The 15145-nt window shown below is 40.7% G+C and overlaps 1 protein-coding gene across 4 annotated transcripts in view; it reads right to left on the reverse strand.

Annotated features, from left to right (window-relative positions):
* Positions 1-940: 940 nt before the first annotated feature.
* The window catches only part of C4H3orf70 (chromosome 4 C3orf70 homolog), a 78403-nt gene continuing 64198 nt past the window's right edge, over positions 941-15145 (reverse strand). The window contains exons 2-3 of one of the 4 annotated variants that reach the window (XR_005019762.1): positions 4772-5795; positions 941-2841 (exon numbers count right to left, since the gene is read on the reverse strand). Coding sequence is in view for 1 of the 4 variants with exons in the window: in XM_036851373.1 (XP_036707268.1) it covers positions 5239-5795 (557 nt within the window). In the remaining 3 variants the exon portion in view is untranslated. Of the gene's footprint in view, positions 5796-15145 lie in introns of all 4 variants that reach the window. The other 3 variants (XR_005019760.1, XR_005019761.1, XM_036851373.1) reach the window with 3 other exon arrangements.

The raw sequence follows: 15145 nt of genomic DNA on the forward strand, positions 1-15145 counted from the left end.
TCCCCACTATGGGCCTCCTGGCTCAGCCTCCATGGCCCCTGAGGGTGGGAAGGGCTACAGGAGGATGCAACGCAGGAAAAGGGCCAAGAGTATGAGCTCCACAGCCAAGGTGACAGTTCAAACATGACTCCCACTTACTTACAAGCTGTGTGCCACTCTGGACAAAAATGTTTTCTTTCTTGAGCCCTTTTCCTGATTTGTGAAGTGAGGATGCTGAAGTCTCCTTCAGAGGGCTGCTGTGAGGAATACTCAGAGAAAGCAGGAAGGCAGCTGTTAAGCTGTCATTATTAACATAAACAATGGTATTATTTCTATTACTGATAAGCAAATTTGTTTAGCACTCCCCATGAGGTTATTCAATAAAAGCCAACCCCAAAGCTGTTCTTTTCTTGGTGTGAATATAAAAATTAAGCTCCTGGACCTGCCACGCTGAGGCTTGGACCCTCAGCCTTGGTGACCTAGTGACTGCACCCCCGAGGCTCAGCAGGGCAGCGGCCTCCCTGGATCCAACTTGCAGTCAGAACTGTCTTACATGGAATGTATGAACCGAACACATAGCTTGTAGCGTTGTGTGAAATAAATACCGTTTGTGGGGGAATGTAATTTTTATTTGTATAAACCTAATGCAGCCAACAAAAAAGTTCTTATTGTAAAGGGTTCTGGAAATTATCACAAGTGGTGACCGTGAGTGTACAGTATGCATAATAATAATTACCTGCACTAAGGATTTGTAAAATTTAAATGGAATAATGATGTAAACCACTTATTTCCTAGCACAAAGTAAGCACTGGATATAAATGTTTCACATTTTGCAAATGGGGGCTTTTGTTTTTGTTTCGTTAGGCTCACATTGTGTTATTATTCGAATCAGACAGAACCTCTCTAAAGGGGGGTGGAGAGGGAGGATATTCCAAAATTCAAAATATCGTATTTGTGCTGGTAAAAAAGAAAAAAATCACATTTATTTTACAAGGTAGTATTTTCCTAAAGTATTATACAGAGAGGAAAGTTGAGCTGTTTGTAGGAAAACAGAATATAATTTTAGGAAATTACAGACGGATCAACATTGTGCTTAAAACTTTAAAACAGACAGGTTTTAAAAAATCACACAGTGAGTATTACAAGGTGCAAACAGCCTTAAAAGTACACATGAACACGATGATATGGAAGCTCAGCATTAAAACTGCTACTGATGATTTGCTTTCAGACTTGTTCAGACTATTAAGAGAGAACTGCTTCAGCCTTAATAGAAAGAACTCAAAGCACAAACAGAAACGCAGCCCTTTCCCAATACAGTCAACTCTCAATTATCCATGACAACAAAAGGGAGCAGTGACATAAGAAATTTTCTGAAGATAAATAATTCCAAACTTAGTTTTGAGAAGTGCCCCTGTACTTATGTTTGGATGTGAGAAGCACTGACATCCCTGGAATTGACAGCACTGATCAAGTGCGGAAACGCCCACTTCTTTCTCCCCACCTCAGCGGGAAGAGACACAGTCACACATGACAGAAAAGCCCAAAATACAACTGGCCTCCTTAATGTGCTCACACCTCCTCTGGAGAGGGGAGTAGGAAAGAAAACTCACAGAAACTTTGTTTTCCTCATGTAAAAATCCAAAACATGTCAACAAAATTTTGCAAACAAGATGGAATAATCAAGTGTTGACTGTATAAATATTATTTTAACTTGTGCTTTTTTTTTTCTTGCCTAGAAGTATTTATACCACCAAAAGTATCGGGAGTTTTTTTTTTTTTTTGTATCTGGATATTTTGACAGCTTTCTAAATTACCTGGTTGCATCCTATTGCCCAAGTAGAGAAATTTGCATAAAAGGAGTTTATGATCGCCCCAAAAGAACTTTGATGTTTCAAATAGGCCAGGAAGTAGAGATTAAGAAATAAAACCACCACTCCCAAGATAAAATCAAATCCTAGATCAAATCCAAAAAGTACCTCAGAAAAACAACTTCATGGTTTTGTTCTGGTTTTGGTGATTTTATTTTCTGTTTCATTTTGTACTGTATTACCTTGAACTACAGGTCTTCCCCTTCCAGGAAAGCATCTGTTTTTCTTCAGGGTTTTCCTCAAATTTGCATTTCAAATCTTGAAAATACCTAGGTTTGATTGTAAAGCTTCAATTGTTAATGTACCAAACAGTTATAATGACAAAAGCATTTTAATTGCTTTGTCATTTCTCAGAAAAGTCATGAACACGTGTGAAACTTGAAAATTCTAAAAGAAATCTTGGTTAGATAAGAAAGCTAAATTCCACACAGCACTTACTTTGTATGTTCTACCTAACAGCTTTCACACCAACCTTCAAAAAGTGGGAATGGTGCCAGTTTTTGATAAAAGCCCAAGAAAGCAGTTTTTCCACCCACACAGCCCAACTCTTTTCCCCAAGTGAGCAAAGGTCCAAATGATAAAGCTTTCATATCTCTCAATGTACAAGTATTAATCAAAAACCTATTTAACATGACTGTGTTTGTTCTATGTCTATAGTACACTATTGCAGTCTAAACATTTTCTAAAAGTGCCTATAAATATGCTTATACAAATGAGCAATACAGTATCAGGATTACAGAGAAATTCTTTCATATAATACAGAACAGAATAGGCCTAGAATTTAAGCTGAAACTACGTATTTGTATATCCTTTTCAGTTGTTTTTGGAATGCAAGCATTAGAGAAACAATTCTGGTTCAATCATATATGATTTTCAGATAATTATTAAGAGTGCTAGGACAAAAAAAAGAATTCTTGTTTGTGCTTATTTAGAAAAGGCTACTTTGAGATCCAGGATCATCTGATATTTAGAATCCAGTGGAACATCTCCAGTTCTATAAAATAGATAGAAGTGAATCTTAGTTTTTAATTATAAAGAGTTTGTGCAAACATTTAAAGTGATTATCAACTAGTCTTAAATCCAAAAATTCCATTAAAATCATGGCTAATCTGAATGGCAGTTCAGGAGTTTAAACAGGAACATAGGCAAAAGTCATAGATATTATCATATAAAGTGCCCAACCCTGACACAGCCAGCCTCAGAAACGTGGCCCTGTGCCCATGGATTCCCATGGCTCTGGAGACCTGGTGGTTGACTCCAATTAGATTAACGGATGGAGGAGAGAACCGATAGGAATGGTGCAGAGAAAGAGAGCCTCGTGTTCCCACCCGGGGTTGCAACAAGCTCACCCAGAGTTAGGTGAAGACAGGACCCTGGCGTCACCCTGGCTGCAGCTGGCCACTCAATCCTGGGCGGTGCTGAGAGCCCAAGGCAGGGCTCCTCAGCTGTCTGTCCCTAAGCCCCTCTCCGTACACCCTCCTCCGCCACCCTCTCCTGGGCCCCGCTGTACCTGGAGCTCTGATCACCACCTTCTTGGTTTGACTTGTTGAGTCTTTACGTTTCATTAAGTGGGAACTTTATGCTGGCTGCATTCTCATCTAGCACAGAAAGTGTAAACACACACTGCTTTCAAAGGAATACGCACACTCTGCTTTCTAAACCCTATGGCTGCTTGGGGCACCTAAAGCTAACAAACTCTTCTAGCCAGTCACATGAACTACACATACAACTAGGAAAGCAGGTTCTGCCTGGAGTGATTTGTGAAAGATGCCAAGTGGAAGCTTCAGGGAAGGACACAACAGGCCTCTTCTTATTTCTTAAAATACAAACTAACGTGACACAGAAGATATGTCATGAGATGATGCCATGAGAGCGCACTCATGGATAGTCAGGGTGTAGGAAGTATTTCTCTAGCTCCAACTTTGACAGTTCTGGTTTCATGTGGGCCATATTTTAAATTTCCTGGATTCTTAACTATGCCTCACAGACGGTATATTTGGAGAAACAGCAGGTAACCGACTCACACGAGAACACCAGTTACAAATGGAGATTAGGAGCAGAATTCTGAAGAGAGCTAAATAAGAATCATTTACTATTTTATGTGTGCAGGAAAAGAGAATATTTACAACAGCCCATGAATATTACTGTTGTAAAGTGAATGAATATTACACAAAATATTTTCTCCTGACTTAGAGAACTATTTCAACTGTTTTTGCATTGGCATAAAAAATCCATGCATCATACTGAATTCTAATCCAGTTCTTACCTAAGCCATCCTAATGCTTCATACAACCAAATGAAGCAGAATTAATCAAACCTATTAGATTCATTCCTAATCCCTAAAGGACTGCTGTCTTTAGCACTTCCATGCTAACTAAAACTATGACTGACTTTTTTTCGTAAGACATCAGATGTGGCTGCCTCCTAAATATAATACCTATATAATTCCTAAAAGTTTCCCCCAGATTTGAAGAACAATTTTAAAAAGCAGGGATATGTTGGGGAACCCACCCAAGAGGCCAGTTCAAATGGTACAACATCCCCAGCTAGCCCAGGCCAAGTACATCTCTCCCTCCCTGGGGTTCCCAGGGCACTCTGGGTCCCATCACCTGCATGTGTTACCTCGCCTACTGGACTGTGGTCCCTTCCTGCCGGGAGTCAGGCCTTGTTCACTCTGTATCCCTGAAGAGCGTAGGCACTCAGCTAAAGCTGGACTGAGCCTGAAACAGAAGGTGGAATCTCTTCTGAAGTGAGGTCTAGCTCAGCCCCAGGTAACGGAGGGATGTGCAGACACTGGCCATAACTAGGGACTGAGCTGGTCTCCAGTAACCTCCCAGAAGTAAGCCAGGGCAGCACTGGCCCAGCCCCAGTGCAGGCGGTGGGGAGACGGGGAAAGGGACAGAATGGCATCAATCAGTGCACACCTTGAGGAGTCACGTGAACCACTTTCCACACGGGACGAGCAGGGTAGGGGTGCTCATCAGCACGCCAAAAGGAACGACAAAGAGTTGTTCTGCGAAGCACTGGCTATTTATAAAACAGTGTCTCCTTCACTCTGGGTAGCTCCTCAACCTGATCCATGATGCTCTGTGATCATCACTTCATCACATCATTGCTTTCAAAGTTCCCAGTGAAATTAAGGCTGGGTCACAATTCATGACACCAGATGCTACATAAAAAGGAAGTCAAGATACAAAAGAAAACCATTTATAAGAAAAAAATGTCTTAATTATAAGACTAATTTAAAAGTGAAGCTAAATCAGCAGACCACTGAACTGGTATGGTTGTTAGAGAGGGGTAGAAAACATCGACTGCATTGGAAAAAGCATCCATCAGACAAAAGTACAAAAGCTCAGCATGGATCAGAGGACGTGGCTTCCTGCCTGGACCCTCACACGGTGGTTTCTATTGTTTCGATCACTTCCAGATCAGACTGCGATGGGGAGAGAAGGGTGCACTCGTCTGGCTCCCAGCTGCTCTCTGGACTGTAATCTTCCTCTGAACTCAGTTCTGCTCCTTCTTCTGTGTCCTCATCACACGACTCCACATAGTGAGCCCCGATTGCATTGATCCCAGAGTCCTCAGAACTTGAGGGAGAAGAGCAGTGATCTGTTTTTGGCGTACTGCTCTCTTTTGATATTAAGGCATCGTGTGCAGAGACCTCCTCGGGGCTAATTTTGTGGGAATGTGGCGCCGGCTGCTTCTGCACATAACACATCTTCCCATTAATACATTTAACCTGATAGTTGTCAATAAAGAGGTCTGAGATCATACAGTACCTTGGTGAATCAGGGGGGAGGGGAGGCTGGAAGACAGATGCGAATTTCAAAAAGTGTTCAGTGAGGGAGACTGAGATCTGAATGGTGTTTGTGGGTTCCCGAGGCTTCGCGGGAATCTCAGTGCTTGGAAGCTGTTCCACAGGGGTCATCGGTTGATACACGTATTTGCCTGTGGGGAACACAAAAAGGCAGCTGAAATCTAAGAGTATTACACACACTACATTAAGGTAGCCATAATGGTTTCTCTCTGAGGACTCAGAATGTTTTTAAAAATATTTCAATAACATCTCAGAAGAAACTAATAATAGAATCGTTCAAAATTGTTATAATCAATTAAAAATACAACACAGTACCATAACATCATGGTGTTTTCATCTAAGAAACTCAACACACTTTACAAATCTTAATTTATATTTGAATCTCTTTAATGCCTCTGGAATAGGTGGGTGGACACTATCATCCTTATTTTTCAGACAACTTGAAATGATTTACCCATCATACTAAAATAAAGAATGTCCACGTTATAGTATGGTGAAAACATACCGTAAAATAGTATAATATACCATAAAATTATAATTCCATTTTTATCTTTAATAATTATATGCTAATATAGACATTTAAAATTTATCATCAGGATTATGATAAGACTTTCACTCTTCAGGTTTCTATGTTTTAATCAGAATACACATACACACACACATTTAATAGGTAATGGCCTATAGCATTGTCCTGGTCACCCTCAGCGGCCAGGGTCAGGTGCAGGGTGTGAAATGATCTCTTTCAAGACCCAAAGCTCATCAGTGGCCAAAGCAGGAGATGTTCTCCCTGACACCAATTCCACAAGCACAACCTTAGCCAAGCAGAAGCACAGGCACAGGCAGATGCAGGGGGGTGACCTGCCAGATGTTTCTAGAAAACCAAGAAGCTTATCCCCAAACCTTCCCTCTGCCTAAGTGTTTCTCACAGAGTTTATGTGGAAGTGAAACCTAACTGGATCTGTTCCTCCTGCATCTCTTTGCTCATTCTCTTTTTCTTCACTCAACAGTTAGCACTTGGTACATGGGAGGTTTTGTTAAGAAAACAGAGATGACAATTACCCAGTCTGTAAGCCTAAAATGATTTACAAATAGAAATCTGGAAGAAAAAAAAAAAACAAGTCTCAGAGACAGAAGCCACAAATGTAGGCACCATCTTGGGTTTATTCCTAACGTAGCTGATTTATCAATCAGTCCATACAGTATCTTCTGCACATATTTATGACACTGTTTTTTAACCTCGATGCTATTGCCATTTCAGACCAGATAATCCTCTGTTGAGGGGCTGTCCTGTGCACTGTAGGATGTTTAGCAGCATCCTTGGCCTCTACCCACTAGATGCCAGTAGAACCTCCTCCCCAGGCTGACAACCAAAACATCTCCAGATGTTGTCACATATACGTGGAGGCAAAATCGCCCTCGCTGAGAACCACTGATTTATGACCTCCTCATGAGCATCTCTTTGCAGGCAAATCACCCACTGTGCGCTGCTCCCATTTGTTTTTGGTTCTTAGGTCGAAAATTCTAGGATAGGGATCACATTTGTAAGGAAAACTACCTTAGATTTTTAAAGTAAGTTCATTAAGCCACGGACGAATAGCAATTTTAGATCAGAAATGTGAACAGCAAACTGTGCCACAGATAGTGCAACATCTGATCTATTAAGATCAATCAAGCCTGCCTGTATTTTTTAACTCTGTTTCTTGACTCCTGTACAAAAAAGTAGGCTTAGATGCCACAATATCTTTGTAACTAAACTACTCTAAAAATACACTCAGCTTCATTCTGGAGTAAGGGAAATCCCCTGGCAGTCCAGCGTTAGAATTCCACACTCTCATTGCCAAGGGCCCGGGTTCAATCCCTGGTCTGGGAACTAAGATCCCACATGCCACGCGGCACGGCTAAAAAAAAAAAAAAATCATTCTGGAGTAAAATTGTTAAGCCTTTGGTGTCCCAGGTCTGCTTCCAAGCCTGGGCATATTTCACACAAACCTTATACTCTAACAAAAATACAAGCAAGAACTGTCATGCCTGCCTGGGAAACTGTTTAAAATATATTGGGTTGGCCAAAAAGTTCGTTCAGTTTTAAGTAAAAATAAAAGACATTTTTCATTTTCACGAAGAACTTTATTGAACAACATATTCACTAACCGATCCGACTTTTTGGCCAACCCAATACCAGGTATCTTCAATTCTGTTATCTGTAAAGGAAGGGATTACTCCTTGTCAGGCAAAGTTCAGGTCAGGCAAGTTCTAACAGTTTGGTAGGAACTCTGCATCCAAGCAGAGGGGCAAAAAAGGCAGACTTTCAAGCCTCCCCTCTGATCTGTGAGCCCCAGGATTAGAGAAAGATGAGTCTGGGCAGGGGACAGAAAAGGGACTGGGAGAATTTAGGGGACTACTCCCTTCTGTCCACAGAGTGGTGAACAAAACATCTGGAATGGAGGTTTGGTCTTTTCTTGGGTGGTAGACTGGTCATTACTGAGTTCAGGAGGCTGTGGATGGCAGGCGCTCAAGAAATGCTTGTCGCAGATGCTGATTAAGCTCATTCTGGCCCAAGTAACCTTTGGTTTAGTTACCCACTGGTCACAGCATAAGAGGTTCCTGAGACCCAGAGGGATCAGGGCTTTATCTAGTCCAAAGGTGGAGAGGATCCTGCAGCCTGACTTTGCGCCTTCTCTGACCAGCCTCTCCTACTCTCACGTAACCCCCCTTGCTGCACCCACCCCCTTACCCGCCTTTGTGCTTCTTAATTTGCTTTTTCTCTTCTTCTCAGTTGTTCTACCTCTTACTTTCCTCTCTCCTCCAAAGCACCATTTTTCTTTCTTGAAGTGTAGTAAAAGTAAGAGAAATGCAGCTTGGAGAGAAAGGTATGCTAAATTCCAGGTTACATTTTCTTCTACCAGTTACACCTATTAAACATACTATTCAGAGCTAGAGTTGACAGCCTGTTATCTGGTGATACTGAGATACAGATGCAAAGAGGAAGTCAGGGAAGAGAAAAGTAATAAAGATGGCCAGATGAGAAACACAGTTTAGTAAACATCTTTTAAATATCAATGATTATATAATACTATATTGTTTGATTTGCTCATAAACATAGAAATAATAAAACAAACTTATATCAAACATTTAGTTTTGTAAAGAGTCCAGAGGGGGGACTTCCCTGGGGGCACAGTGGTTAAGAATCCGCCTGCCAATGCAGGGGACACGGGTTCAAGCCCTGGTCCAGGAAGATCCCACATGCCGCGGAGCAACTAAGCCCGTGCACCACAACTACTGAGTCTGCGCTCTAGAGCCTGCGAACCACAACTACTGAGCCCACATACCACAACTACTGAAGCCTGTATGCCTAGAGCCGGTGCTCTGCAACAAGAGAAGCCACCGCAGTGAGAAGCTGGCACACCACAACAAAGAGTAGCCCCCACTCGTTGCAACTAGAGAAAGCCCGCGCTCAGCAACAAAGACCCAACGCAGCCAAAAATAAATTTAAAATAAATAAATTAATTAAAATGGGGTGTTTGTCTAGGTTTCCCCACTGTAAAGTTAGTATTTTTCTCTCTATAATATTAAGTATCTTGTGCAGAGATATTTTGAGAGTATGCAAATATCCTGTTTCTCATCATACCACCATCTACTAATTTTAGCATGCACAGGTGGATGTGGTCTGCAACAATCACTACTGTGGTATTTGCCAAATAGTGATTTTCTATTTACATCATTCCTTCTATATTTATTAATTAGAATTCTATCTAAGCAGGAGCTGCTCCTTCTCCCTCATTTATTTATGTATTCAATTATTTACTGATAGAAGCATGGACTCATAGATATTTATTTTATTCTAGGGATTGTAATCCTTTACTACCACTATTTATTTTGTTGCTCAAATTGTCCCAGACTTAGCTCTTGGGAGCTCCTTTAAGTTACCCCTGTGTCATTTCAACATGCCATATTTTTGTGACGACTTCCTCACGTTCTGGCATCATAAGAAGTTACTGGCTTATCCTGTACTTCCCCTGCCCCAGTCCAGGAATCAGCCATTTCTCCAAGGAGCCCTAGCTCCTTTCTCACGAACTTACACATTCTTAAGCTTATTCTCAAAATACTCCTGTGAAGTAGAATCTTAGTTTGCTAATGACTCATTCAGCCACTCACAAAATTCATCCATACGAAAGTGAAGACTACACCTCATTACACTACTTAACACCCATCTTTAAAAATAATATAAAAATAAACTTCATAAACCCATTAATTTATCTGGAATCTTTTTCAAGGGAGCTCAAATCACATTCTCAATAATGAAACTGACTAATCACAATAGGTTTTTGTGATCACTAAGTGAAAAATAAATTTCATGTATTCATGTTTCTTTTCAGGAAAGCTGGTTCAACACTTCAGGTATTTCTCAACTAAAGGCCAATCAAAACCACTAAATAAGTAACTTACACTATTCTTTTAAAGTCTTGGTTCATAATTTTTCTGATCGTTCTTCCCCAATGGTGTTTAGCAACAATATGTAGTACATACTGGTTTTTTTTGTTTTTGTTTTTTAACATCTTTACTGGAGTATAATTGCTTTACAATGGTTAGTTTCTGCTGTATAACAAAGTGAATCAGCTATACGTATACATATATCCCCATATCCCCTCCCTCTTGCGTCTCCCTCCCACCCTCCCTATCCCACCCCTCTAGGTGGTCACAAAGCACTGAGCTGATCTCCCTGTGCTATGCGGCTGCTTCCCACTAGCTATCTATTTTATACTTGGTAGTGTATATATGTCCATGCCACTCTCTCACTTCGTCCCAGCTTACCCTTCCCCCTCCCCCGTCCTCAAGTCCATTCTCTAGTAGGTCTGTGCAGACCTACATACTGTTTTCACCATGCCTCAATGAGACACTAAAAAAGATTTATGTTTTCATCCTGGTGGAAAGAAGGAAGGGACAGAGGGAGAGAGGAGAGACTTAATTACTTTCTCAAGCTCATGTAATAAGGCAGAGGTCAGTTCTAGAGCCCAAGCCCTGAGACATTCTATGTTCATTCTTCATGAGAGTACTCATTACTTAATTAATAAGATTTATCTAATGCTCTTATTAGTTTACACTATCATTCTCTGCCATTAACTTCAGCTAATATTCCAATCTGTAGCACAGTTGTACATACATAGTAGATACATTCCCTAGTAGGCGTTTCTTTCTTTTGGTTGTAGAGCACAAAGGGAAGGCAGGTGGGGACAAACGTAGAAAATGATTTATGTGGCCCCTTAAGCTACTGTATGCACTTTGTTAAACTAGTTTTTAGGATCAGTTGTGCATTTTGATTTTTAAAAAAGATCCTCTGGAGGGGAATGAGCTTTTTGCTTTTACAGATAGTTTTATGACTGTTCAATGTGTGTCCCTTGACACATGAACTACACTGCTCTCAGGGAATGCAAAGTTATTTTAAAATTAGCCTAAGCAAAATATAATTAAAAAGGTAAATCTACTGAAAAAAACTGAGTGGCCTAAGGGAAAGTGCATGCACAGTTCAGTTCTTTGATTTTATATAGTGAATCACAAGTATGCTTATTTTAGTCCCAAGGGCATTCATTATATTGAAAATAATACTAAATATTCTTATTCAGCTATTTCTGCAATGTACATTATTTACTTAGTTGAGTAGCATATCACAAACTAAAAGCAAAAAAACCTAACATTTATTATAACCAATATTTTTTGTGGCCTTACCCTCTACCACCCTGCTCCACTGGCAGTAATATACCAATATTTTTGTACTTCAATCTATGAGAACAATAAAGTTCATACACTGCTCAATACATTGAAGTCCCCAATCAGAAATTTATGCAAGATCCTAATTTCTTCATTTTTCAAATCGTGTAACCTTTAGTGAGGAGGAACATATTAATGTAAAGCAAAACCCTAGTGAGACAGAGCACCAGAGCATGGCTTATTTACTCAGTTAACAAATATTTATTGACTGTTTACCATGTTTATACTACTAAATCAGATGCTGTGGGGAAATAAAAAGTACAATGTGTAGTCATGCTTCAAGGAGCTTCTAGTCAAACTGCAGGGAGAAGATAAAAAATAAAGTAAAAATAAAACACCAGTTGAGCAAAACTGTAAGTATACAAGGGCATTCACCAAGCAGCGGAATAGGGTTCCAGGCTTCACTGAAGGACTGTACCTGGCTGTTAAAAGACACACACCTGTGGAGTAGCAAGCGGAACTGCTCCAGGCCAGTTCCAGAGCCAGAATGTGTCAGCAGGCATGTGGGGTTCACAGAGTCGACCAAGAGAGCAAAGGAGGATAAAGTTTGTGAGGAAGACAGAGGCTGGACGGGGCTTAGAATGCAAGGCCAAAGTGTTCGTGTTTTGCTAACAATGGGGAACCACTGCAGATTACTGAGGAGGCAAGTAATAACAATAAAAGAGGGATTTCAGAGAATTTAGTCTGGTAAAGATGTGCAGAGGGACTGGAAAGAGAAGAGATGGGGGTTAAGGGGAGGCTATTACAGGTTTTCAAGCATGACATTCTGATCTGACTAAAGTCACCTGGCTCAGTAGAGGAAGGAACACAAGAGACATTCCCAGGAAGGTGGCAGATCCTGGGGGTTCAGGGCAAGGACTGGGGCTACGAACTGGCTGTCCAACCTTTATCAAATTAACAGTCCCATGCTTTCCATTTCCTCAGGGTAAAGTGGTCAGTGCTATCTTTTAAAGCACTGGCTCAATGCCTGGCACATTGTAAAATTCTATTATTGGTGTTGCTTATAGAAGACAGGAGCTGCCTGCAGGTCTCCAAGCCCCTCTAGAGGCTTCCCAGCTTTGCCTTTCTACTCACTTCCATTTCTATCTGCTCCTCTCACGGGATGGGCACAGATAAAGCTGGTCTAAAGCACAAATCAGACTTCGACAATCAAGCTACCACCCTCTCCCAGTTGGTTTTACACTCAGATCTGGAGTTAAGTCAAACTGGTAAGAGGGGGAATGGAGGAGGTGGAGGAAGTACCACTGAGCAGCCTGTGCAGGGCAGGAGCCCTCACCAACAGACCTCTACAGTTTGCACTGCTCTGGGCCACAATTTTGACACCCTGAAGTAGGGCAGCCAGTAGAGTGAGGCCTGCCTTAAAAATAACATTTCTAAAAGTGCCATAAACCAACGAGAGAGAGAAGCTGTTCACCACATTTACAAAGTTAGAGTAGCCAATGTGAAGAGAGACATGATGAAGCCTCTATCCTTTTTTAAACCATGTGTAGTCCTACCTGAAGCCAAGTCTTCTGGTTTGAGGGACAGATACATGTAAAAAAAAAAAAAAATTGTGTATTTTAATAAGTAACTACCACTGAAAAACTAGGGGTAAAGTGTAAAATGCATCCCTCTTACGATCCAATTTGGGTCACACAAACATCTGTAAGCACCACAAGAAGAAAGAGAAGTATTAAGTTGTGGGGTATACACTATATAAGGTGCAGGAGCCCAGAAAAAGTGAGGGCCGGAAGGGCTAAGAAGAGGCTCCCAAGAAACGAATATAAACTTAAGAAGAGCTAGGACTTGGACAAAAGAAAGTAAAGTGGCAGGCTTTGTGCAAAATCCAGAGGTGGAAGTAGTGTGGGTTGTCTCAGGGGCAGTGGGGTAAACAGCCTTACTGGAACAGAGGGTCTCCTGCCACGAAATCAGTCTCATCACAGATAATCTAGAAAGAGAGCAAGACCCTTCCCTTGCCTAAGGAGACTGGATACCATAAGAGCCACTCTGCTGAATAAACTGGCACAATGGGACTCCTTGAACTTGTAGACACAGACAATTCCAGTTGGGAAAGAGCCCCTTGCAGGGCCAGAGAGTTCGGAAACATCCAATAGGTAAGTCTGGCTAAAACAGGCCATAGTAAAAAAAAAAAAAAAAAAAAAAAAAGGCAGAGAATGAGAACTCTCTTAGGCTTCCAGTTCCTTTTAGGGGGCCAAATAAGGGTTTCATGGAGCGAATATCTCTACCTCTTTATCCTTAATCTCAGAAGTCCTACTTATCCACCGGGAGCTGTTCTGTAGAGCTGGTTTTAATACAGTAATTGGTTAGAAAAGGGATGGCTGAGGGAGTCTTCTAAGGATGGTTGACTGAGGATGAGATGAAGCATGAAAAACCATATGTTCAGAAAGAAAAGGATGGCTGCTGACAGAGCACACAGAGACTCAACCACCGTGTATTAAGTATCTGCACTTTGCAGTACAGGAAAACATTGGGAGAGAAGCCTGATGGAGGGAAAGAGGAATAAGTGAAAAGTGGCTGATTATGGATCACTGCAAGGTAAGAAAAGCTGTATGAGTACCACCCCTTTTTTGTCTGAAGATGGATGACGATGATGATAGTCATTACCTTTGATTTCTTTATAACAAGCCTTGACCTTATTGGCATTTTATTAAACCATCTCATCAGCCTCCTACCTTCCTCTGCAAAAATCAATAGTGGATGGGCTGAGTTACCAGACTAGCCAACAGATTTCTAAAACTTCAATTAGAAAAAATTTGAGAACAAAGAAACTCCCTCTGGGAGGGAGCACAAGTGGAGACCGAGAACATGAAGACTCTGGCACAGTTTTCTGCCATGCCACTAACACACAGCTGTGTAGTTCTACAGATCCCAAATAAGTTATTAGCAGCCATTAATCCAATGGGCAGATAATCGTTGACAGTCTAAAACTAAGGGAAGTAGTACAAGACATCTGTCACATTCATCTATTGATCTAGGAATAAAAAGTTCAGAAAATTCACAAGAAAAGGATGCTAACCAGTCAACCTGATCTAAGAAAATTAAGATCTTGAACCGTCTGTGCTTTTCACAGGGGCTCAGTAGATATTTACTGAATATAAAACAATACATTTTTTTTGTTAAAGGTTATTTTTGTAAGGAACGTGTCTGTGTGTTAGTCAAGAACCTCATTTTTAAATTTATACAAACCAGTATGGCATTCTGGAGCTTTATTTTTTTATTAATCAGTCACAACAATAATAAAACACATTCTAAGTATCAATGAGATATAATTTAAAATCAAATTATTAACATTTATATACAAAAATTTATATTTCCCAATAGAATTAAAGAAAATATATTCACCATGTTTTTTCTTTAATCAGTTGTTATAATTACCTCTCATTTCTCTTGGACCTGTGATTAGGCCAGCCAACTTTAAAATCAGTGCCACTGGGGAAATCCAGAGTTAGGAGTAAGAACTTACAAATTTACTACTTACAGCTAAATAGCATCTCTACTTAACTATTCATTTAACTACTCTTGAATGGGGACAAGGAGGCTCAGATGATGGCACCAAAACTCAACTTGGAGATCTGTTCTTAGACTACCTCTCTTCATCATAATAGCTGGGTTGTAAAATACATGGAGAAAGTCACTTCACAGTTGACACTAAGCAGTAAAGAGGAAAAAGGGGCCCAGATTATTATGAGATTATAAATGTGCTAGTATCAACTAATGC

The sequence above is a fragment of the Balaenoptera musculus genome, chromosome 4 (genome assembly GCF_009873245.2).
Source record: "Balaenoptera musculus isolate JJ_BM4_2016_0621 chromosome 4, mBalMus1.pri.v3, whole genome shotgun sequence".
NCBI classification, from domain to species: Eukaryota; Metazoa; Chordata; class Mammalia; order Artiodactyla; family Balaenopteridae; genus Balaenoptera; species Balaenoptera musculus.